Source organism: Amia ocellicauda, chromosome 7, assembly GCF_036373705.1.
Source record: "Amia ocellicauda isolate fAmiCal2 chromosome 7, fAmiCal2.hap1, whole genome shotgun sequence".
Classification (NCBI taxonomy): Eukaryota; Metazoa; Chordata; class Actinopteri; order Amiiformes; family Amiidae; genus Amia; species Amia ocellicauda.
The window spans coordinates 15,771,512-15,798,647 of record NC_089856.1 but is presented as its reverse complement, the minus strand read 5'-3'; the positions used below and the strand labels follow the sequence as shown (position 1 = coordinate 15,798,647).

General features: G+C 43.9%; 1 protein-coding gene across 1 annotated transcript; it reads left to right on the top strand.

Annotated features, from left to right (window-relative positions):
* On the top strand, nt 1–26,970 carry brsk1b (BR serine/threonine kinase 1b). The gene is made up of 19 exons (XM_066708710.1): nt 1–1,582; nt 2,677–2,771; nt 3,028–3,113; nt 3,332–3,472; nt 3,836–3,952; nt 5,560–5,593; nt 9,816–9,884; nt 10,075–10,221; nt 10,493–10,524; nt 10,740–10,904; nt 11,055–11,152; nt 11,574–11,724; nt 11,924–11,984; nt 13,482–13,776; nt 14,072–14,120; nt 17,474–17,597; nt 17,894–18,113; nt 21,120–21,209; nt 21,443–26,970. The coding sequence occupies exons 1-19, from the start codon at nt 1,492–1,494 to the stop codon at nt 21,700–21,702; spliced, it is 2,325 nt and encodes a 774-aa protein (XP_066564807.1). The 5' UTR covers nt 1–1,491; the 3' UTR covers nt 21,703–26,970.
* The last annotated feature ends 166 nt before the right edge of the window (nt 26,971–27,136 follow it).

Here is a 27,136-nt window from a genome sequence, read left to right as displayed (position 1 = left end):
GGAATGAGAGAAGAAAGAAGGGAACGGAACGGAAGCGAGAAAAAAAGACGGAGGAATTCCAAGCCGAGAGAGGGAGGGCGACCGAACGAGAAAGAAAGATACAAAGAGAGAGAGATCGACAGACAAGCAGACAAATAAATAAACACAGAGAGAAACCAGAATATCGGCATTGTTAGAGTCATCTCAATGCGGGACGGGCGATAACGGTCGAGTGCGAGAGGGAGGAGAGCAAGGGGATGATGAGGGTTGCTGTGAGGCGGGTAGCTTAGGAGAGAGAGAGATAGAGAGAGGGGAGGAGGAGGAGGAGGAGGAGGAGGGAGAGACGGAAGGATGCTGGTATCCGATTCTAGAGTTGAACACTGAGAGAATTTGGGGCCTTTATCGTGATCTGTCGCCCGGGTCGCGGATAAAAAGACACCCCCCCATAATCGTACCTATGAATACGGACAGTCAGAGAGAGGGGGAGCCAGCGGAGCTAAGAAAAATCCCAAAACGCGTGATATTGCCTTTCTGTCCACAAATTCATTGGAAATTATATATCTATTTGCTGCAACCACTACTACCACTAATGCTACCGGTAGACTGGAATAGGTAGGTGAATTAATAACTTTAATTTGTAAAAAACAAACAAAAATAATAATCAAATTGAAGCGGAGTGGATATAATTTCCAGCCTTTTTTATTTTTATATTTGTATTGTGTTTGTATTTATTAATTTATTTATTGGATATACACACATCTGTATCGCTCATAATTGTATTGCCGTTGTATGGTTTCTGTACATCTCACTCCACTCCCTTGCCAGTCTCCGGTCCCCCATTGATTTCCCGTGTGTGTGTGCGCTTGTTTTAAAACATTATTTTGTACCCCCCACCCCCTCCCCCTTCTCTCCTTCCACATCCCTCCATCCTCCCTCGGTTTATCCTTACGATTCGGCCCCCCAAAAATATAACATGAATAATAATAAAAAAATATATATATATATAATGAAAACAATTTAGCTAGTCATAGATGCAGAAAATAACGTTTTTTGTTTGTTTTTGTTTTTTACAAGAAAAGCATGATCACAAATATAACAATCATTCCAATAATCAGGACCACCAACAATATCTAAACAAGCCAGCATAAGACTGATGTTTCTCGTAGTGAAATGCCCGGGACCAGTATGGACCGCAGGCCTCTCTGCCCGTCTCCCTCACTCCCCGTCTCTCTCACGTTTAACCCTAACCTCTATTAAGGAATAATAATAGTAATAACATTATTAATAATAAAAATAATACATCCGTTTTCTTTACGTTTTGCATGTGAGTCCGGCGGGCGCTTAGTTAAATGGATGTACACTGTAAAAACAAAACAAAAAACAAAAAAAACACAGGCCTATATATACATTTATATATAATCCTTACTTGAAAAGCACGCTCGCTGTAGCTTAGGATCGGCCAACGTAGGTCTCTATTTATGTATTTATTTAGTATCGTATGAATTTGTTAACATGTCTTCGAAAGATAGTTCGTCCGCAGCGCAGTCGTCTCAGTACGTCGGGCCTTACCGGCTTGAAAAGACCCTGGGCAAGGGACAGACAGGTACGTATTATTATTATTATTATTATTATTATTATTATTATTATTATTATTATTATTATTATTAAGCATTCAGTGTGATATGCTCTAGCGGCGGCAGTCATTGGTGCTTACACTGTGCCCCTGCTTTTGAAAGTGTGATTGTGTTTTGTGCCTCTTTCTTCACGGATTATAATGCAGTATCGGGTTCGCTAAATACAGTGTATCAGTAGGCTACAGTACAATATACAATTAAATCCAACATAGTAATAGTACAATATAGTCTTCTACACTACAGTGTGGTTTAATACATTAAGATACAGTGAAGTACAATATAAATGAGTACAGGTTTGTGCAATGAAGAACAATGCTGTGTATAGATCCATAAAGCCTGAACAATACAGTATAGTCCAATATATTTAAAGTGCAACATTGTTCAACAGAGCACAGTAATATTGAGTACAGTCCAACACACAGCATTTTATTGTATAATACAATATACAATATTGTATAATACAAGAGAGTACAGTATTGTCAAATATAGACCAGTACACTATAGTCCATCTTATTCCAACCCAGTACAGTACAGTCCAATACAGTACTCTGTGTAGACCAATACAGTCCTGTCCAATACAGCATTGTAAAGTTTAATAGAGTACAGACCTATACAATCTTTAGTGTTTCTGTGTGTGTGTGTGTGTGTGTGTGTGTATTTTACAGGTTATTTTTGTGTGTTGTGATACATTTTGGCTGCAGTTATACACAATGTAGTTTTATAGGTACTAGCATTGACGGACAGAAATAGGTTGATAGATAGATAGGTAGGTACTAGATAGATAGATAGGTAGATACTACAGTACAGTATACATAGATACATAGGGAGTAGAGTACAGTAAATTGATACAAGAAGATAGTACAGTAGAGAATAGATAGATAGATAGATAGATAGATAGACACAGTGTATCAGTCAGTGTATCAGTTAGTCAGTCAGGCAGTCGACAGTCAGTGTACTAGTCAGTCAGTAAGTGTATTAGTCAGTAAGTCAGTCATTGTGTCAGTCAATGAGTGTAGTGTCCAGTCATATTCTAACTCCACCCCCCCCCCCCCATCTCTTTCAGGTTTGGTTAAGTTGGGGGTGCACTGTATCACTGGCCAAAAGGTGGCCATCAAAATTGTCAATCGTGAGAAGCTGTCCGAGTCCGTCCTCATGAAGGTAAACTATCTGTAATCAATAATTACAGTAATGCTACTCCTATTACTTCTAATAATCAGTCATCAGTCAGTATTAAACCTCTGTGTCTCTCTATCTCCTTCCATTCTCCTCTCTCCCTCTCTCTCTTTTCCTGTTTCTCCCTCTCTCTGCCCCCACCCTCCATCTGTCTCAGTGCAGTGTTAATGTATTACAGTGTGTCCAGTCAGTGTCTGTACTTTACTATAGTAACCCTCTCCCTCCCTCTCTCTCTGTGCAGGTGGAGAGAGAGATTGCTATCCTGAAACTGATTGAGCACCCCCACGTCCTCAAACTGCATGACGTCTACGAGAACAACAAGTACCTGTGAGTCTCTCCCTGCCTCCCTCCCTCTCTGTCCCCATGTCTGTTTCCATCTCTCTGCCTCCCACTGCTTCTCTCCTCTCAGTGTGTCAGTCAGTTAGTCAGTGAATGTGTCTGTATTAACACTCTCCCTCTCCCCCTTTCTCATCCCTCTCTCTCTCTCTCCCCCCATCTCTATCTCCCCTTCCCTCTCTCTCTTACTCCTCCCTTCCCCGTCTCAGGTACCTTGTGCTGGAGCACGTCTCGGGGGGAGAGCTGTTTGACTACCTGGTGAAGAAGGGCCGCCTGACGCCCAAGGAGGCGCGCCGCTTCTTTAGGCAGATCATCTCTGCTCTGGACTTCTGCCATAGCCACTCCATCTGGTGAGAGAGAGAGGGAGAGAGAGAGGTGGGAGGGAGAGGGAGAGAGAGAGGGTGGGAAGAGGGAGAGTTCCTGCAGTACAGGCACACTGACTAACTGACTGATACACTGACTGACTGACTTAAACATTGACAGACTGACTGACTGTCTGATACACTGATTGACTGACTGACTGACACACTAACTGACTGACTGACTGATACACTGACAGATGCACTGACTGGCTGACTGATACACCTACTGACAGATACACTGACTGACTAACTGATACACTGCCTGACGCACTGACTGACTGATACACTGAGTCTCTCTCTCTCTCTCTCTCTCTCTCTCTCTCTCTCTCTCTCTATCTCTCTCTCTCTTAGTCACAGGGATCTGAAGCCGGAGAATCTGCTGCTGGACGAGAGGAACAACATCCGCATCGCAGACTTTGGCATGGCGTCACTACAGGTGGGAGACAGCCTGCTGGAGACCAGCTGTGGGTCAGTACTACTCCCCCCTTACTGCACTCTTACTACACTCCAAATAATCTGTGGTGGAATTAGGAAGAAGTCACTGGAGGAAGCTTATATAGCTTACCAAAGTAATTTTCTAAGAAGTCAGGAAGCTATTAAAAACATATATTACAAAGTATGGCTATATAGAGAGAAGACATACATTAACAGTTCTTACTGTGCAATATACTCTAATAATAATAATAAAAAAAAATACAAATTAAATGCAAATTAACATCAAACAACCTGTAGCCTACACTGTGGTCTGTTGAATACTGAGTGGCATCTGTGCTGCCTAGACTTACAGTTGCCAGCAGAGCAAGGAGTGCAACCAAACTGAAATGGGGATGAAGTATTTTTTAATAATAACAAATAAATGTACCTGTCTTCCATTAGAGAAGAGACCATGTGTCCTTTACTGAATGTCCAACTCCTCTTTATTATTAATATGAACAAACTGTTTGTCAAATATTGTCAGTTCTTTACTCCTTTACACAGATAATATTTCTGCTTTAAAACAGAGATCGATTCACTGTGCACTATTAAATTTAACAAAATATCACAACCTCATGTATTTATTATGCATTTTCGCAAAATAATGCAAAATCTTGAATTTATTACAGTAGGTATCAGGGCATTACTCATCAGCTGTTCGGGTGAGAACTGGTTGTACAGAGTAGCAGATGCGTTCAAGCATCTTTATTATGGCTTTATTATGGCGACCCTCTACCTGACAAATTCTCTACATCAAATGTTTCACATGTTCAATCGTTCATTACACCCGTATTTAAATATCACATTAATGTAGCTGACTGAAAGTTTGTGTTCCCTCCCTGTTATGGCAAGTGTTAAAATTGCCAACTGTGCTCAGGAATGACATACTGCGTTGTGTAAGCACGAACACAAGCAAAGTCTTAGAGTTCTTCTTCCGCATATCTCAGCGTCATGCTTGCATTTTTCTAATGTAATGTTATGATTATTATTATTATGAAAGTAAAGCTGGGTAGGTAGCACTTCCCGAAAAAAAAAAATTGGGCATTTTGGAATAGTGGAATTTTCCAAGCCTCTTAATTAATCAGTAGAGTGTGGTTGGTTCACATTTTCACACCTATCATGGTGTTCTGGTGCCTTCTGGCCCATTTCCACCACTGGCTGTAATGACCAACACAGACATCCTGCTGGAGACTAACTGTGGGTCAGTACTGCTCCACCCTTATTGTACTCTTACTACACTCCTACTATAACCTATACCTATACTCCTACTATACTACTGCACTGTATTATTGACACCATGAGACAGACTTCTGCAGATAAGATGTGGTTCTGTACTACTTTCACTGTTACTGCACCCTTACTACAATTATAATAATATTGAACTCTATTACTACAAGACACTGCACAAACATCCCTCTCTCTGCCCCCCCACTTTCTCCCCTTCCTCCTTTCCCTCTCCCCCCTCCCATTCCTTCTCCCCTCTCCATATAATTAAATTATATTAAATTCAAGGTGCTTTCTTTCTTTGCATGCCATATATAATGTATTGCCAAAGCTTTATGAAAACATGAATGTGTTTTGTCTCTCTGTTTCTCCTTTAGATCCCCTCACTATGCCTGCCCTGAAGTAATCAGGGTGAGTAGAGCACATTATTATGTATTTATTGATTTATTAATAATTGTATTTAGTTCTTCGCACATAAAACCATTCTGGGCTTATGGGTATTAAAGCTCCCATGTTGCACTGGTGCACTGCATCCTTTGTCGTCGTCCCCCCGGCTTTTCCTTAGAAACTGCAACACACCATTCCAAAAACATAGCAGTACAACCATTGACCAAAGAGGTTAAACAAAGCTATCATGCCTTAAACTCTAAGAAGCTGGATTCTACCTATATTGGCATAGACAAAATATGGAGATCATTCTAATTTGTACATACCTAACTCCGCAAAACATTCACCAGAGAGCAAGGAAGCAACGGTATATTCTTACATGTAATGGAAGTTGACTCGCTTGGCTTTTCTCCCTGCAAAGGCACATACAGTCTCTGTTAAATCCAGTTGTTGAGCCAGTTCATGCCCAATAGATATTGTTGCCAGTCCATTCAGTTGTTGCTTAGTCATTGTTGAATGAAAGGAGCTCTTAATCAGCTTATGCACTGGTGCACTGCATCCTTTGTCCCCCCCCAGCTTTTCCTTAGGAACTTCAACACACCATTCCAAAAACATAGCAGTACAACCATTGACCAAAGAGGTTAAACAAAGCTATCATGCCTTAAACTCTATGAAACTGGATTCTACCTATATTGGCATAGACAAAATATGGAGATCATTCTAATTTGTACATACCTAACTCCGCAAAACATTCACCAGAAAGCAAGGAAGCAACGGTATATGCTTACATCTAATGGAAGTTGACTCGCTTGGCTTTTCTCCCTGCAAAGGCACGTACAGTCTCTGTTAAATCCAGTTGTTGAGCCAGTTCATGCCCAATAGATTTTGTTGCCAGTCCATTCAGTTGTTGCTTAATCATTGTTGAGTGAAAGGAACTCTTAATCAGCTTATGCAATGGTGCACCCGATCTGACTGTCATCATTGGTGCATTGAATGGGACAAAATCAAGACCAATCAGAGTTCTGGAATGTGTGCAGTTTGGTCCTCCATAGCCGAACATGGGGTTGTTTGTTGAATATGAATGCTTTGAATGGTGTTCACACAGCATCTGTGTACATTACAAGTTATGTAACCCTCAGACAAAATCAATACGGTGTTTAAGCCTCCTGTGTCAGGAGACCCGGCTTTTTGGTGTAGTGGGCTTAACACTCTACTGTGGTGGAGTCAAGCACTTGTAATAGCACCTGTGGTGTGCAATTCAAATCCCGAGCAGGGAGCTCCCATCGTTTTATATATATATATATATATATATATATATATATATATATATATATATATATATATATATATGCGCTAGCATTTTTTAAATCCTTTAATTATTGTGATTTTATTATTGGGTGGCATGGTGGCATGGTGGTTAGTGCTGCTGCCTCGCAGCTACAGGGGTCCTGGGTTTGCATCTTGGCTTGGGGTGCCTGTCTGTGTGGAGTTTGCATATTCTCCCTGTGGCCGCGTGGGTTTCCTCCAGGCACTCTGGTTTTATCCCACTGTCCAAAGACATGCAGGTTAGGTTAATTGGCCTTGCTAAATTGCTGTGTGTGTTGCCCAGTGATTGCCTGGCGTCCTATCCTGGGTGTATTCCTGCCTTGCTTCGCTGTGACCCTCACCAGGATAAGTGGTTTTGAAGATGGATGCATGGTTTTTATTATTACTTTTATCTTTTCAGTGATTTCTTGTGATCGTGCTTTTTTCTTGTTTTACTCTGATATGTTATATTATTATTTATTTATTTCCCCATCTCATACCTGAATTGTTTAATAAGCATACTGCATTTTTGCTGGATTTGAGAAACATTAAGACTTTTTTTCTGTAGTCCTACCAACAAAGATACCTGAACATATTTTATGTAATACATGTGTTAGCCTGTTGATGATCACTGTTCAAAATGACTGTTGAAAAACATACATTGGAACACAGTTAACATAATGGAAATGCAATAAGTATGGTTGTTAAAGACAGCATTTATTCTATGCAAAATGTAAATATATAAAATGGTGTATTTTACTTATATAACACGGTTTCCCGCTGCTTCCACAACGTCTCCAAACTCCAGTATTGCTTTCTCTGCCTTCAAGCAGAGGTAAATGACCCAATCAGTGAAGCCAGTTTTTGAAAAGAAACTCTGTTAGGACAGGACTGTTCCAGACACAGGTTGTATATGATGTGTCTGATTGGTTACTTGACTTTGGATGTAAGATTTTGCCTGATTGACTGACATACTGACTGGTATCCTAACGCACTAGGTCTGCCCTGTGTGGTTGCACACACTTGCTCAATGAGCGAGCTGGCACCTTCCCATAATTCATTTTATGTATTCTGAATCAGCATCCAGTCTCAGTCTAAGAGAACTGCAAAACCCATTATGCAGAGCTGAAGGCCAGTTTATACTCTGTGGCTCAACTGTGAAAACAGGCTGTTCTATCAGCACACAATCGACTCCCAGCAGCAGCAAATCCATGGTTACATCCCCTACAGTCTACACAAAACCACAGGAGTGTTAAGAAGTATAAATACATAAGAAAAAAGCAATGCAGAGTTTTTCTTTCAAGTTCCAATTCAATCACATTACAAACTATCTGAAAACACTGAATAAACAACTCTGCCATTATCAAACTATGGCAATCTTATCTTATGACATCCAAACTACTGAACAAACAACACATATCTAATAAATTAAATATGAAAGCAATCTGCACCGACAGTTTGCCAGCTCCCTGCTACCTCACAACTTAAATTCTTTTAGATCTTGTCTTTTGTTTTGTTTTTCACACTTCCTTATCTGAAACATGCTTTGTTGCCTCTGAGAGTACACTGCACCCACTGGATATAGCTGTGATTCAGACAACCGCTGTTTCCTGGCTGATAGCACCAGTGTGTAGATGCTGTTGCTTCTACCCACATCAGCAGAACTGGTCCCGCAGCCTTCGAACCTGTAGGCACAAATTGTGGCCCAGGTGTGCTGTCCCAGAACATAAGAACATAAGAAGGTTTACAAACAAGAGGAGAACATTCGACCCATCGTGCTCGTTTTGTGTCCATTAATAACTTAGTGATCCAAGGATCCTATCCAGTCTGTTTTTGAATGTTCCCAAATTGTCAGCTTCAACCACATCGCTGGGGAGTTTGTTCAAGATTGTAACAACTCTCTTTGTGAAGAATTGTCTTCTGTTTTCTGAATGCCTTGAAGCCCAATTTCCATTTGTGTCCCCGGGTCTGTGTGTCCCTGCAGAACTGGAAAAGTTCTTCTGGTTTGATGTGGTCAATGCCTTTCATGATTTTGAAGACTTGAATCAAGTCATGTCGTCTTCTCTGTTCCAGGGTGAAAAGTTTCAGTTCCCTCAATCTCTCGGAGTAGGACATTCCCTTCAAACCTGGAATTAGTCTGGTTGCTCGCCTCTGAACTGCCTCTAGAGCAGGGATATCTTTCTTGAAGTATGGTGCCCAGAACTGTACACAGTATTCCAGATGAGGTCTAACCAGTGCATTTTACAGTGTTGGTCACACCACAGGCTGGGGCCTACACAGCATCTGGACCACACTTGATCACGGACGCTCACACCAAAACCCCACATGACATAAAAGTTTGGCGCTGCCTACGGGACATACAAAAGACAACCACTGCAGGCCTGGCCACCTGCTGCTCCGGACGTACTCTTCTCAGAGTTGCAGCTCTCAGATTACCACGCACCCTGAGCAACACAATGCCATGTGGGCGTGTGAGCCGCTGTGTGCGGTGGCCTCCTAGTGAGCACCCACACCTCCCTGCCTCTGGGGCTCGAGTGTCCATGGGCAGACAGCCATTGCCACCCCATGCCCCTCACTCAGCCTGGGCTGTGTGGGCTGCTCTGTGGCAGAACTGCAGGGATAAGAAGTCCTTAAACTGAGCAGCTTCACCACAAACAGTTTGTCACCCATTGTAGTGTCCCAGTAACCACAGCAAGCGGTCAGCAATCAGGTCAGAGTTCACTATTTTAACATTTTTCCACAGAGACCAGCAGTAGACGTTCTAAGGCAGCACAACTGTGACAAATAGCTGTAAAATGGCCTTGTGGTACCACTCACTCTGCCCTGCAGCAACAGAGTATATGCCAGCCTTGACTTGGGTGTGTCAGTGGGACTCCTTCTGCAAAGCCTTGTGGGAAGTGTCGTTCTGTGGCCCTGCATGATGCCTCCTTGGGTTTTGCAGGGGGAGAAGTACGATGGGAGGAGGGCAGACGTGTGGAGCTGTGGAGTCATCCTGTTTGCATTGCTGGTGGTGAGAGACTCCCTCCCTCTCCTTCTATCACTCCCTTCCTCTCTTTCTCTCTCCCTCATTCTGTCACTCTCCTTCCCTCTCTCTCTCTCAGTGCAGTGTTAATGTATGGTAGTGTCCAGTCAGTGTCTGTACTTCACTATATTAACCCTCTCTCACCCTCTCTCTCCCTTCCTCCCTCCCTCTCTCTCAGGGTGCCCTGCCCTTTGACCATGACAACTTGCGCCAGCTGCTGGAGAAGGTAAAGAGCGGGCTGTTCCACATGCCCCACTTCATCCCCCCCGACTGCCAGGCCCTGCTGAGGGGCATGATCGAGGTCAACCCTGACAAGAGGCTGACGGTGAGAGAGCGAGGGAGAGGCACCGACTGAATGACTGACACACCGACTGAATGACTGACTGACTGACACATTGATTGACTGACTAACTGACAGAGTGACACACTGACTGACTGAATGACTGACTGACACACTGACTGACTGACACACCACCGATTGACTGACTGACTGACACATTGATTGACTGACTAACTGACAGAGTGACACACTGACTGACTGAATGACTGACTGACACACTGACTGGTTTCCTGACTTCTCTCTGTCTGTGTTTCAGCTGGACGAGATACAGAAGCACTCCTGGTATCTGTGAGTATATCTGTCGCACTGCCAACACTGCCAGTCGATGCCCAATGTCCCTGCTTCTTTCTGTCTACAGTGTCTGTTGATCTATCTCTCAGTCAGTGTTAATGTACTATGGTGAATGTCAGTCAGTCAGTGTTAATGTACTGTAGTGTACAGTCAGTCAGTGTTAATGTGCAGTAATGTACACTCTACTAACCCCCTCCCCCTCTCTCTTTCAGGGGGGGGCGTAACGAACCATGCCCGGAGCAGCCGCCACCCCGGCGGGTGTCAGTACGTCGCATCGCCTCACTGACCGAGCTGGACCCTGATGTGCTGGACTCCATGCACTCACTGGGCTGCTTCCGTGACCGAGGGAAACTGACCAGGGATCTACAGTGTGAAGAGTGAGAGACAGGGAGGGAGAGAGAGGGGGAGGAAGCGAGGGAGGGGGAAGGAGGGACAGGGAGAAGTAGAGAGGGGGAGAGAAAGAGAGGAAGAGGGAGACAAAGAGACTGATAGACTGCTCTAACTCTCTGTTCCTCTCTCTCTCTCAGGGAGAATCAGGAGAAGATGATTTACTACCTGTTGCTGGACAGGAAGGAGAGATACCCCAGCTGTGAGGATGAGGACCTGCCCCCCCGCAACGACGTCGGTCTGTCTGTCTGTCCGTCCATTTCCGTGTCTGTTTGTCTTGTGTCTCTATCTCTGTATCTCTGTCTTCAGTCTTTCTCTGTCTCACGTGTGTCTCTGTCTCTCTGTCTCTCTGTCTATATGTCTTTCTTGTGTGTATGTCTCTTTCTCTCTTTGAGTAGGTCAGTCAGTCAGTCAGTCAATCAGTGTGTCAGTCAGTCAGTGAGTCAATCAATCAATGAGTGTGTCAGTCTGACAGTCAGAGTCAGTCAATCTGTAAATGTGTATCAGTCTGTCTGTCAGCCAGTGAATCAGGTAATTAGTGAGTGTGTCAGTGTGTCAATCAGTGAGTCAGTCAATCCCTGAGTGTGTCAGTCTGTCAGTGTGTCAGTCAGTGAGTCAGTGTATATATTCACCAATCTGAAGTATTAAGCCCCCCTCAGACCCCCCCAGGAAGCGTGTGGACTCCCCTATGCTGACCCGACATGGACGCTGCCGCCCTGAGAGGAAGTCCATGGAGGTGCTGAGCATCACCGACCAGGGCTCCCCCACCCCACCCCGCCGGGCTCTGGACTCCGCACAACATAGCCAGAGGTACCACTGACACTCTAACACATTGAATGACTGACTGACACACTGAGTGCCACACTGATTAACTGACTGACTTATACATTGACACATTATCTGACTCACAGATACACTGTCTGACACACTGACTGATACTCTGACTCTGTCTAATTCTGTGTATCAGCCAGTCGGTCAGTCTAAAGATTTCCCTTGTGTTTCTCTTCAGGTCTCGCTCAGTCAGCGGTGCCTCCACTGGCCTCTCTTCTAGCCCCCTCAGTAGTCCCAGGGTGAGTTTCTTTTGGCCAACATTCAGTGCCAAACTGATACACTGCACAGTTACAGTGAGCAGAGAGAGGGACAGAGAACAAGTGAGGGATGGAGAGAGAGAGAGGGAGAGGTAAATTTATCAAGGTAGTTGCGAAGTTTAGAAGATACACTGACAGTGTAGAAACACTAAAGACAGTAGACACTTTAGAGACACTGAAGACACTGTTGACACTATAGACACTATATAGACACAAGATAATGTAAACACACTGTAGGCACTGTAGAGAAATTGACACTGTAGAAAGACACTACAGACAGTAGATAATGTAGACAGACATACTAGATACACACGATTGGCTTATTATTACTACTATTATGCTGTTAATTATTACAGAAAAATTTAACTATTGTCATTATTATTATTATTTGAAATGCTGTCTTAACTTGTGGGAGATTGTAGGAGTGGCTGGCTCTGCACTGGCCCAGCATTAGCCCAAGGGTGTGTGTGCTTGTGTGCTGTATGATGCTTCCCTCCATCCACACCATTTCCATGAGATACTGCCACAGCCTCCAGTCCTCTGCAGGACAGAGCACACCAGAACAGACCAGTTCAGACCAGTCTAGTCCATTGTTGACCAGTACAGTACTGTAGTCCAGTCCAGTACAGACCAGATCAGACCAGTATAGTCCAGTGTCGAGCAGTACAGTACTGTGTAGTCCAGTCCAGGTCAGACCAGCACAATATTTTTGCAATAGTAGTAGTAGTAATAGCAGCAGTAGTAGTATTAGAAGTATTATATATTGAGGGTAATTTAAGAGTAATTTAATTTAATTTCTAATTAGCAGATGTGTTAGTTATCAGGCACTAATTAAGGCCTAACAAGGTTTGATTTCATTAGTTCCATTCATTTTCAACTGTCCATTTCTCCACCTCCCTCCTCCTCTCTCACTGTCACTGCTCCCTCCAACTCTTCTTCACCCCACCCTTCACTACACTCCATCCCTTCCCCCCCTCCCTTCTCTCCTCTTCCCACCCTCCTGCTCCTCCTGGACAATCCTAGAGCCCTGTGTTCACCTTCAGCCAATCTGATGTTGCCGCTGCTGCCGCTGCTACTGCTGCCACCACTCCCTCCTCCTCCTCCAAAGACCAATCCTCCTCCAGGCCCTGGGTTGGCCAACGTGGGCCCAACACCAAAACACAAACTCTGCCAGCCGCCACCCGCCCCTCCCCTCCCGCCTCCTCCTCCTCCCGCCACCCCCCCCCCCTCTCCATGCAGACCCTCCCCCTGCACCGCCCCTCCTCCCCTTCCCATCTCCCTCCAGCTTCTTCTTCTGCTGCTGCCGCCCCCCTCCTGCCCTCCTCCCCCTCCCCCGGCCCCCTCTCGTCCTCCTCCTCCCCCGTGCCACGCTTCTTCTTCTTCCCCCCACCCACCTCCTCCTCCTCCACCCCGCCCTCCTCCTCCTCTCTTCTCAAGTCGGTGGCCAAGTGCGTCTACCCCTCTCATCCCTCGTTCCAGGTCACTCCCCATGGATCGCCCCGGGGCAGCCCCCTCCCCACCCCCCTGGGCACCCCCGTGCACAGCGCCCACTACCACCACCCCCACCACCCTGGGGCTCCCTCCTCTGCCCCTGTGCCCCCCTCCTCCTCCTCTTCCTCCTCCTCCTCCTCGCGGGCAGATGGCTCGCTGACCCTCACCCCCCCCTCCAGCCCCGGCATGGCGTCCAGCAGCTCAGCACACTGGAGGACGCGGCTCAACTCCTTCAAGAACAACCTGCTGGGCTCCCCACGCTTCCACCGGCGCAAGCTGCAGGGTGAGGGAGAGAGGGAGAGGGAGAGGGAGGGAGGGGAGTGATGGAGGGTCAGTCAGTCTGTCAGATAGTGTGTCAGTGTGTCAGTCAGTGTATCAGCTGATCATTGTATGGGTCAGTTATTGTGTCAGTCAGTCAGTATGTACATTTTTCAGTGTCAGTGTTCCAGTGTAGGTCAGTATGTCAGTCAGTCAGTCAGTGTTTCATTGTCAGTCATTGTGTTAGTCAGGCAAAGCCTCAGTGAATGTACGAGTGTTTCTGTATTAACTCCCCTCCCTCCACCCCCCCTCTCTCTCAGTCCCAACATCGGAGGACATGTCCAGCCTGACGCCAGAGTCCAGTCCAGAGTGAGTCTCCCTTTCTCCCTCTTTCTCTCTCTCCCCTTTCTTTCTGTCTGTATATCCCTCCCTCCCATCTTCTTGCATCCCAGCCTTTTTCTCAGGGCAGTGTTGTACTGCAGTGTCTGGTCTGTCAGTGTGTCTGTATTCACCCTTTCACTGTTTCTGTTGCCTAAGCGTCCGTGCCGTCCTTAGACAGGTTCCAGAGCTTTTTGTAAAACCTGCCCATTGTTTGAAGTCTGTCCCCTGTTGTGGGAGGAGCGATTGTGGCATAGGGTTGTGTTTCGTTATAAAAACAAAGACAGAAAACAACACTACGAACAATATAGCCTGACGTAATAAATACACGTTTCTGTTAAGAAATATTAGCAAGAGCTAAATGTACATAGTCAACATTTTATTCAGACATTACGTTACCGTAAGAAAACATTTCCACGTGCAACCATAACAAATTATATTTGCTATTTATTGTTATTATTATTATAATTATCATTATAATTATTATTGTAATCATCACCACAGTATGTTCTAGTAGATATGCCTTTTATAACTTGACTACCATAACTTATTACTCTTACTACAGATTTGTAACTGCAAACAACACTTATATTATTTTTTATTTAGTTAGCAGACGCCCTTAACCAGGGCAAGTTACAGTATGAACAAAATACACACGTTTCAAGAATAATCATGCAGTAGCAGCAGGTACAATATAGCAGGTTATAATTTAACTAAATTGCGCATGATTCAGTCATGGTGTTTATGGACAAATTAACGCATTTATTAAACCAGTGCTTAATGTTTTAGAGGGAAACCCAAATCTGCTGTATTTATTTATTCATTAATTTAACTTGTAAATGGGTACACGTTAACTAAATCGTGTTTGCCTTCATACTTTGTTGTACAACAGACCTGCACACCATTCACAGGACGACGACGTTCATAAAATTTTAATAAAATTGCCTGCTACCGCTTCGATTATTGTCCTTCATTTTTTTTTAACTTGTCACAGTACTGCACCGGAGTCCTGTAAGATCAGATACTGTAAGCAGTAATTGTTTCTGTATGTGGACTTCACTCCATACAGCTAATAAAACTGTATTTTCTTTGTGATCCCGCATTACAATTCATAATGTAGCTAATGTATATCTGATGAGTTTATTTTCCCTGTCTGTCTACAAGTCAAGCACACATCTCCCCTTCTGAAAACAAAGTCTTTTTTTAGTGGGAGTGACGGACACTTACGGACACGTCTGGCACCAGATACTTAAGCGTCCAGAAAACCAGTGGAAACGGGGCATTTCTTTATTTCTCCCTCTCTCACTCCTTGTCAGAGTGCAGTATGAATGTACAATAGCAGGGGGGGTGCAAACTGTGGCTCTTCTCCTCTAGTACTGCATCTCGCAGTGATAAGCTGGCTAACACATGCTTTGTGGTTTGAAATGACTGGAGAAAGAGAAGGAAGAATAGGAAACAAAATGAAAAAGGAGTAAATTACACATTTGTTGGCTTTATTTGTTTTCTTAGTTTTATTTGTGTTCACATTCTGTCTCTTCTCATCTGCTTAACCACTATGTTTGACGGAAATGGCATTTGGTAAAGAAGGAGATCCTGAAGCGATTGTGTGGAATATTTCCTCCTCTCCTATAACAATTGATCCATTATACAAAGGGTTTTTAAATCATAACTGTCACACTTTTATTTGAAAGTAGAAACTGAACATACACAAAAGCGTAACATTTTAACAAGCATCTTGTTGCACAGTGCAATCGAGGTGTGATCAATGTTAATAACAATATAATTTAAAAATGTTGCACATTTGTTTGTATGGTTCTGCCAGTGGTTAGTAGAGAAGAAAACACAGGAAACAAGAAGCGCTACAAACGCTACGAACGTATTGAATGGTTGAAAGTAAAACAACAGTGTTGGGACCAGAAGCTGGCACTGCAGACTACTTGCCATAAGGCACATTTACACTGCCATTTCTGATCCGGATCAAATGCATCTTAACATTTGAACACGATTCGTGGTGTTGCGTTTACACTGCCATTTGATCAGAATCAACTTTCAGCTGCCACAGGGGTCCTCACATGTGCACTAGCATGCAAGTCCAAACTTAATTATATGCATATATTCAATTAGTCCTTTAGAACACAGCTATATCAAAAACTGTCATTTTATCTCATTGCAAATTATTCTAACAAATAAAACCAACGCACTTGCATATTTTTCACACCCGAAGCATTTTAAATTAAAATACAATTCTATATTTTTTGGTAAGATAAAGTAACTGTCAAGCCTGGGGAGCACAGCAGACAGGACAAGGGGATTGAAGCACAGGTAGACAGCCAGGAAACCGGTATGTGGTACATAAAGGCTAGACAAGAGGTGTTAATGTCACAGTCAGGAGGTCAGGCAATCAAGCAAACAAGACTAGTAGGGAAATCCATGAGGCATAAACACAGGAAAAAGAAACAATATACAGGTGGGAAAGGTAATTGGTGACACAGGGATTATTATTGAATGATTGGAATCAGAGAACAGGGAGCGGGGACAGACGAAGGCAAGACAAGGGCGGCCCCTGGTGGCGGAACTGGGAATCGTCAGGCAGTGGGTATCACAGTAACAAGCCATTTAGTGTTAATTTTAATAATATTTTATTTGTAATAATGGAAGTAGGGAAGGGTCTCTTATTTCGTTAAGAGTGGTTAAATTAAACCCAACACATTTTTATATTTTTACAACCGAAGCATTGAAAATAAAAATACAATTATATATTTTTGCTAAATTAACAAGCCATTTAGTGTTAGTTTTAACAATATTTTATTTCTAATACGGGCAGTAAGGAAGTTATCTCCTATCCGTTTCACTGTCTGTCTGCTCTCTATCTCTAAAACACATGCTGCCGCAGTGCACAGCAGAACTTGAGCCAGTCAAGCATTTACATCTCCCTGAGAGGTACATTAGATCTGAACGACGAGCGTTTACACTGCCATTTCTGATTCTGATCAAATGCTACCGATGCATTTGATTCAGATCAGAAATGGCAGTGTAAATGCACGTATTGAGGAACTGTACTCTTCACATAGTGGCGCTGTCAATAAATAATGTAATAGATTTCCCTGTGGATCATTCATATTATGCTGTCTTTTTTAATCTCTGCTGATGTGGATTATATCAACAGCTGCATGTGGGATAATAAGCAAAACAAAAAAATAATTGACCAGTGGCTCTAGGCTGTATTTTGATTTTGGTTTGTGGCTCTTCAGTTCATGAGACTTGGCCACCTTGGTCTGTATTAACCCTCTCTCCTTCTCCCTTTCTCTCTCTTTACCTCTCTCTCTCTCACTCTCTCTCTGTAGATTGGCAAAGCGCTCCTGGTTTGGTAATTTCATCAGCCTGGAGAAGGAGGAGCAGATCTTTGTGGTGATCAGAGACAAGCCTCTCTCTTCTATCAAGGCTGACATTGTGCATGCATTCCTCTCCGTAAGTCACTCGCTCTCTCCCGTACTCCATCTCTCTCCCCTGCTCTCTTACCTTCACTCCTCCCTCTCCCCTCTTCCTTCTCTCCCCTCCTCCACCTATCCTCTCTTTCCTCTTTCCCCTCCTCCCACTCTTCTTTCCACCCTCTCCTCCACTCTTTCACTCTTCCCTGTCTGCACTCCCTATCTACTCCCTTTGTCTCTCTTTATACAGATCCCCTCTCTTAGCCACAGTGTGGTTTCTCTCTTTCTCTCTCTCTCTCTAAACCTCTCCCTGTCTCTCTCCATCTCTCTGCACAGATCCCCTCTCTCAGCCACAGTGTAGTCTCTCAAACCAGTTTCAGGGCTGAGTACAAGACCCCTGGCGGCCCCTCCGTCTTCCAGAAGCCTGTCAAGTTCCAGGTGGACATCTCCTTCTCAGAGGGAGAGCGAGAGCGGGAACGGGAACGGGAGAGGGAGAGGGAGAGGGAGGGCAAGAGAGAGCTGGGCATCTACAGCGTCACCTTCACACTCATATCAGGTGAGAGATGGGAGGAGGGTAGAGAGGGGGTGTGGAGGGTGGGGTGACCATACATTTTATGACCCAGCTTGATGATCTGCCTTATGCTCCGAATGACTGCTGGCGGTCTCCAACAGTAGTGCTTTGGGGCATTAAGGGTGACAGGGCACCTCTGTCAGCTGCAGGCTGCTCCACACGTGGGGTGAGGGTCCAAAGAGAGGTGCACACTGACACACTGAACTCAACTTCTGGTCACTACGCTAGGACCCCAGGAGCCTAGATACACAGCTGTCCACTTGATGCACTTTTAGAGCCTTGGCCCACTGTTAGTGCTTTTCCACCGACATGGTGCCGGGGAACCAGCTTACAGTGCATCCTGAAAGTATTCACAGCGCTTCACTTTCTCCACATTTTGTTATGTTACAGCCTTATTCCAAAATGGATTAAATTCATGATTTTCTTCAAAATTCTACAAACAATACCCCATAATGACAACGTGAAAGAAGTTGGTTTGAAATCTTTGCAAATGTATGAAAAATAAAAAACAAAAAAGCACATACATACATAAGTATTAACAGCCTTTGCCATGACACTCAAAATTGAGCTCAGGTGCATCCTGTTTCCACTGATCATCCTTGAGATCTTTCTACAATTTGATTTGAGCCTAACTGTGGTAAATTCAGTTGATTGGACATGATTTGGAAAGTCACACACCTGTCTATATAAGGTCCCACAGTTAACAGTGCATGTCAGAGCACAAACCAAGCCATGATGTTCAAGGAATTGTCTGTAGACCGCTGAGACAGGATTGTATCGAGGCACAGATCTGGGGAAGGGTACAGAAACCTTTCTGCAGCATTGAAGGTCCCAATGAGCACAGTGGTCTCCATCATCCGTAAATGGAAGAAGTTTGGAACCACCAGGACTCTTCCTAGAGCTGGCCGCCCGGCCAAATTGAGCGATCGGTGGAGAAGGGCCTTAGTCAGGGAGGTGACCTTGAAACTGATGGTCACTCTGACCGAGCTCCAGCGTGTCTCTGTGGAGAGAGGAGAACCTTCCAGAAGAACAACCATCTCTGCAGCACTCCACCAATCAGGCCTGTATGGTAGGGTGGCCAGACAGAAGCCACTCCTCCATAAAAGGCACATGACAGCCCGCCTGGAGTTTGCCAAAAGGCACCTGAAGGACTCTGGTCTGATGAAACAAAGATTGAACTCTTTGGCCTGAATGGCAAGTGTCATTTCTGGAGGAAACCAGGCTGCTCATCACCTGGCCAATACCATCACTACAGTGAAGCATGGTGGTGGCAGCATCATGCTGTGGGGATGTTTTTCAGAGGCAGGAACTGGGAGACTAGTCAGGATCAAGGGAAAGATGAATGCAGCAATGTACAGAGACATCCTTGATGAAAACCTGCTCCAGAGCTCTCTGGACCTCAGACTGGGGCGAAGGTTAATCTTCCAACAGGACAAAGACCCTAAGCGCACAGCCAAGATAACAAAAGAGTGGCTATAGGACAACTCTGTGAATGTCCTTGAGTGGCCCAGCCAGACCCCAGACTTGAACCCGATTGAACATCTCTGGAGAGATCTGAAAATGGCTGTGCACCGACGCTCCCCATCCAACCTGATGGAGCTTGAGAGGTCCTGCAAAGAAGAATGGGAGAAACTACCCAAAAATAGGTGTGCCAAGCTTGTAGCATCATACTCAAAAAGACTTGAGGCTGTAATTGGTGCCAAAGGTGCTTCAACAAAGTATTGAGCAAAGGCTGTGAATACTTATGTACATGTGCTTTTTTTGTTTTTTATTTTTAATAAATTCACAAAGATTTCAAACCAACTTCTTTCACGTTGTCATTATGGGGTATTGTTTGTAGAATTTTGAGGAAACTCATGAATTTAATCCATTTTGGAATAAGGCTGTAACAACATAACAATGTGGAAAAAGTGAAGCGCTGTGAATACTTTACGGATGCACTGTACCTTTTTAAAAACGGCCTGCGTTTCCACTGGTTTGAGAACCGAACAATTTCTTAACAGGATGTGGGTATTCACAAGTCAAGAAACGCATGGAAACCATAACAAGCACCATGGTGGATAATGTACTTTATTTGTAAGCTTTACTACTGGCTTTGAAAACCTATTTAACCATCCAAATTCAACTAATTCGGCGTTTACACACAGCACAAATAAATTGTCAAAACAAAAACAAACAAAAAAGCAGACGAAGCAAATATGCTAAGCTAACTTGTATTTGTTTATAATTTGACAAACAATAAGTGTTTCCCACTTATTCCTTCATTACGAGGACGCTAACATGCTACATGGAATTAATGCTAGATTCATTTCACATTCATAATCACAATCATAAAATATACATAAAACATCTTCAATTTAGTGCTATTTGTCCTTCCGTTGTACATAGGAAATTATCCACAGGTAGAAACATTGGGGTATATTCTTGAAGGGATCTGATTCTCTATTTCAGACAATTTTTATGTATTGAATAAAATACAAATTAAAGTTAACATGCATTTGTCACCGCACATACAGTTTATTATGAATGTGGTTTGTATTATAATTTTTCATTCATTTTTGGTGTATTCTTACTTTTATTCATGTTAGAAAATATAGATATAGAATTGGTGTAATGTAAAACCCTTGATGAATATAGGCTAGCCTATTGATTATGAATGCGGCTTGTTTTGGGGATATTTGTTGCGCAGTGGTGGGGAAATCAATAAACTGTATAACGATCTTGGGTGCTGTTAATGCCATTATGGTCTGATGAGAAATTCTGTTTATTGAAGGCTGTGATGGACCCAAATCCTTACTGCTACATTGTTGCATTTTCCCTGTTGCCAGACACTGCACACATTGTCACCACCTTTATCTCTGCTGACAGTGCCGCATTTGTGACAGAAGCAGAAGATACAGCATTTCTGTCTAGTTCAGTAACAACTAATATTCCAGTTCTGTCCAATGTATATCGCCACAATAACTCTTCATCATCATACCGCTCTCTCAGGTCCCAGTCGCAGGTTTAAGAGAGTGGTGGAGACCATCCAAGCCCAGCTTCTCAGCACTCACGACCAGCCCTCTGTGCAGGCACTGGCAGGTCAGTCTGTCACTCCCTCTCTCTCTCCCTCTTCTTCCCTCACACTCTCTCTCTCCTTATCTCTCCCCCTCTTCTTCTCTCCCTGTCTTTCCCTCACTCTTTCCTTCCCTCTCTGCCTTTCTCTTTTTCTCTTCCCAGTCTTAATTACTTATTAACCCCCCTCTCCCTCTCTCTTTGTTCAGTCAATGTCTGTTTAATTATTTCTCTTTCTCTCTCTCTTCCCAACCCCCCAGATGAGAAGAACGGCCAGCAGTCTCGTGGGGCCCACTCTCCCGGGCCACCAGGCACCCCCACTCGCCAGAATTCCCGGCGGTCCGAGGGGGGGGGTGATCTGGCGGGGGGAGGAGGAGGCGGAGGGGCAGGGGGAATGGGAATGGGAATGGGAATGGGAATGGGGGGGGGGATGGGAGGGAGTGGGTCCCTACAGCGTCGAGGTTCCAGCAAGGACAAGACCAGACTGCTTCCATCCAATGGCACGCAATCGCAACCATAGCAACCACGGAGTGTCCATAGCAACCAGGATGCTCATCAGAGAAGGAGGAGGAGGAAGGAGAAGAAGAGGTGGATCAGGAGAGAGAGAGAGAGCATGAGAGGGAGAGAGAGGGAGACAGAGAGAAAGAAACTGGATTGTAATCTCTTCAGGACACAGTAGAAAGGCATGAGATGCATCCTGGATAACAAGATGCATTGTGGGAATTTCCTACCATTCTTCAAGCCTGTGAGTTTGCCTGTGTTTAGCAATGGACTTTCATAGATACAGCCCAGTGACAACTGTTGCCAGCCACCCACCCAGACTGGCATTACTATGGAGATCAGGGTGTGAAGGAGACAGCATTACCGTGGCAACTGGGACACCATGCCCCCCTCCCACACCCCCACATACTCTCCCTCAGTTAATTGATGCCAGGTTAGTGTCCTTGCTAACTAGTGCTAATCTGCTAACTCAGCCCTAACCTACCTGTTGTCCCCTCCTCTTTCTTTCTCTCTGTGTATGTCTTTCTCTCTCTCTGTCTCTTGCTCTCTCTCCCTCTCACTCACTCTCCATCTCTCCCTCCCTCAATCCTGGACAAACACAAAGACACACGAAGAAAGGGATCAGAATAGAAGAGAGGAGGGAGGAACGAGTTTTTCCACTTGTACCCCACTGCCTCCCCTCCTCCTCATGCTATTTCTCTCTCTCTCTCACTCTCTCTCTCTCCCTCTCCCCTCAGTCTTTCTCACTGAGCCAACCACACAGTATAAACTGTACTGTACTGTACAGTAGCTCTCCAGGACCAGGGCTGGAGACCCCTGCTGTACTGTAGTGTACTGGACTGGTCTGTACTGGACTCTACTGGCCTGTACTCGATTGTACTGGTCTGCACTGCGTCCTCGAGGGTGCTAACGAGTTGGAGCTAAAAATGGGAGTGGTATCGAATTAGTATATGAGCAGCAATTAGCACACAATGATGAACTGTGTGTGTGTAGGTCTTGGACTGTACAGAGAAACACACACAACTTAAAAAACACAATATTGGAGAATGTTGAACTTTGGTGATTTGCAGCTCTCAATCTTTCAGACATTGAAGAGAGGGAGGAGGAGAGGAGGAAGAGGAGGAGGAGAGTGAAGAACAGATAGGGCAGAGAGACAGAAATATGGATGTTTATTTATTTTATTTATTTTTTCTTGTCCCTCGGGTCAATGAAAGCTCATGTCAAGATATCCAACACCCAGCCCCTGGCCAAGTGTTCCCTAGTCTCCCCAGTTTTATTTGGACTTGACTGGACTGTTGTAATGACATGTGCTGGACTGTATTAGACTGCTGTACTGTACTGGACTATTGGACTGAACTGCATTGGGATGTACTGGGGTATTGGACTGGCTGGGATACTGTACAGGACTATGCCATTGCACTGGACTCAACTGGGCTAATATACTGGACTGCACTGGATTAAACTATTGGACTGGACTGTACTGGACTATTACACCAGTCTGGATTTGCGCTGGAATTGACTGTTGAACTGGACTGTACTGTAGTGGGCTGGACTTCATGGCACTGGATTTGGAATGTAATGAGGTAGACTGTGGGGGACTGGACGAGACTGTATTAGAATGTATTACACTGTATTGTATTTGACTGTACTGGACTGTATTGGACTGGACAAGACTACTAAATTGAATTGGATTGGACTGCACTGTATTGTATTGTATTGTATTGTATTGGACTGTACTGGAATGTAATGGACTACAGCTTTATCTTATGAAGTGGATTGTATTGGACTGGACTAGACTGAACTGTAACAGAATGTATTACACTGGACTGGAATAGATTTGGCTGCAGTATAGTGGAATGGACCGGCCTGGACTGAACTGTAGATCTCCAGGACCAGGACTGGAATCAGACTGAATTGAACTGATATGAACCAAAAACACTGACTGACCAACTGACTGACTGACTGATACATTGAAGGCTGACTGACACACTGACTGACTTACTGAGACATTGATTGACTGACTGCTGCACAGTCTGGACCCAACAGCCTTCTCCTTAAGACCCCAGTCAGTTCAACACACTATACACAATATACCACAAATGGAAATGTTGCAAACATGACCAACTCCTTGGAAGCTATGAGTGTTGGGGGAGGGGGTGTGCAGGGGGTGTCCTCTTGCTTGTAGTTCGTTTTTCAGCTTTTTTCTCCCATGCCACGGCCCTCTGCTTGGCCTCCTCCTCCTCCATGCCACTTCGCCAGATTTCAGACTGGGAGAGCCACAACTTGATACCCCGATGGGCTGCCCTGGCCCTGACTGAGCTGCCCTGCACTAAACACCAACTACATTTCCCATGAGGACTTGCGGCAGCCTGGCTTTACTGTGCTCCAGGGCCTGCTGTACCCTAGGGGAGCGTGGGAATCATAGTTCGCCCTCTCACTTCCTGCTGTCCTGGAACTACACTAAAAACAGTATGCACACTAATACTACTATTACTACTATTACTACTATTACTACTACTACTACTACTACTACTACTACTAGTACTATTTCGCATCTTGCAAAGGACACAGATGGGCCAGATGAAGTCTCCTGCAGCAAAATGGAGTTCTGGAAAAAGGGGGAAATGGAGGGGAGGGTGGGATCTGTGGCGTAATAATATAAGTTTTGCAAAGAAACAAATTGAGGTCAATTGATGATGATAATTATGATGGTTTGATTGAAGACTCTGGAAATGGTAAAGGGGAGTGTCTGTTCACCTGGGATGGACAGGACTGTGTCCAGCCTGCAGCACAGAGGCACTGAGTCACACTGATTGGCAGACAGAGAAAGAGGGGGTAGGGACACGGGGAGGGGGGAGAAAGGCATTTTTACTTGGTGCTGTGTAACTACGCACACAGACACTGACAGGGACAGACAGATGGACACACACACAGTAAGACAGACAGATGGCTAGACTCACATAAATACTGACAGTAAAATAGACTTGTATTGTTGGGTTGAAATGTTTGTTATGTGCATCGTCTAAGCTCTAATGTGTCTGACTGTCTGTCCATAGGAGTTGTCAGTGTTATCCACAAATGGGACATAATGGTGTAGCGTGAATGGGTCTGACTGTCTTATACCTCTGTGTCTGTGGGTCTGTCTGTCTTGCTGTCTCAGCATTTGTCTCATCCTGTCTAACTATGTTTGTCTGATGCCTAGACCTCTGTGTTTTTCAGTGATTGTCTCTATTCCTGTCTTAATGTCTGTCTGCTTTGGTCTATCTATCTATAGCCCTGTGTCTGTCTGTGCATAACTATAGAATATGCTGTCTGTGTGTTGATGTATTCCTCTTTCTCACCCACCATCTCTCTTTCTCTCTGAGAGCACTGCCTTGTGAACATAAGGGATCTGTCTAAATCAGTGAAACTGGGTCGAAAGCACTCCATTCTCTCACCCTGATACTATTATGATTATCATAATTATAATTATTATGAAGACATGTTAGCAGCTGTCTCTATGCATGAACACTGCATATATATTTTAAGCACTGGGAGATGTGTACTGTAAACTGTGTTTGATTTGGTGAGGGATGGAGAGAGAGAGGGAGAACCCATGCAGGACAAATATGCATTGTTAGTAACGTGTAAAAAATCTCGATCCTTATGTTTTGTATAGGCCCCTACTGCTCCTCCTCCTCTCTATTTAAAATATAAGGAAGGCATTTGAAATCTATGTTAGTGTCATCCATTTGTTTGTTGCACGGCTTGCACATATATTGTTGAAACGACGCCTGCAATTTTCTTAGCCTATGTGATATATATATGAAACAGATTTAGTCCACCGTCCATATATATGGACGGTGGACTGAATCTGTTTCAAATACTTCAAATGTTTCAAATACTCCCCACATCAAAGATATAAGGGCTGCATATTTGTGTCCTGTGTTAAAATGTTGGTCTCTGTATGGGATAGGGAGGGAGGGAATGAACATGCTATCATGATCATATCACCCTCTGGAACATGGACCCACCTCCAGTGTCAATGCACACGCTGATGCGTACTTCCATGGCTCACTCGGAGACAGCTGGTGTGTCTGTTGGCCTCAGGGCTGTGGTTCGGCTGCAGATTCTATTGCACTGAAACTGAAGTCTGAAGTCTGTTCCTCCAGTGAAGAGAAGGCTATAGACTATAGACTGTGAATCTGTATACCTTTACACTGCAGACTGTGTATCTGTATACCTTTACACTACAGACTGTGTATCTATAAATCTTTACACTATAGACTGTATCTGTATACCTTTACACTACAGACTGTGTATCTGTGTCCAGAGATACAGATAATCTGAAAAACAGGCAAAGAGAGAGATGAAGATGCACACAATGTTCAAAATGACATTATTTATTTATGTATTTATTTATGTATGTGTGTATATATATATATATATATATATATATGTATGTATTTATTTATTTAAATGAGAGATTGTAACACTGTCAGAACTACAGTGGTCTCTCTCTCTCTCTCTCTCTCTCTCTCTCTCTCTCTCTCTCTCTCTCTCTCTCAGTGGATGACAGCCAGTCATTCTATTCTATTGTTACCAAACATTTGAGTCTATTTTCACTACAGCAGTCCAGTCCAATCAGTGACTTTGCAGCAGTCTAGTCCAGTCCAGTCCAGTCAGTGACTCTGCAGCAGTCTATTCCAGTCCAGTCAAGTCAGTGACGCTGCAGCAGTATAGGTCAGTTAATGACACTGCAGTAGTCCAGTTCAGTCTAGTACAGTCAGTGATGCTGAAGACACCCTTATATGCACACACATGTAAACTGTAGCTGCTTATGAGTGTCTGGTCCCATTGAAAGTAATACTCTCTGTCTCCCCATAGTGTCTTAACGGCACTATACAACATGGTTTTGTCAGAGACGCGTATGATTATGTTGTGTGAAAGAACGCATTTAAAAGGCTCGCTCTCCTATTGTCGAACTTGCTATGGATTCATATATATATATATATATATATATATATATATATATATATATATATATATATATATATATGTATATATGTTCTAGTGGATAACTGACGGGTTTTTGAACAGAAATATTTCCAATGCATATACGACGATGGACAGTTCCAAAATTAGTATTTATTCTCCGAGGTAAAAAAATAAATAAATAAATAAATGAATTCTACACTGTGCTTGCTTGTGTAAAAGAAAATAATTATATGAAATAAATATGAGATGGTAAAGAGTTCTAAAGTAAAAGAACAAATTTCACCTGATAATAAAGATCTTACAGAAATGATGCATGTGCGACTGTGTCTGTTATTGTTTCTGCACAATGCCTTACACAAAAGTATAGAGCATAGAATACAATAGAGATCAGTTTAATATATAATACCGAGCATTATGATATAGTGTAGAATATAATCAGGGTTGGGGAGTAATGGAATACAAGCAGCGGCGTTACG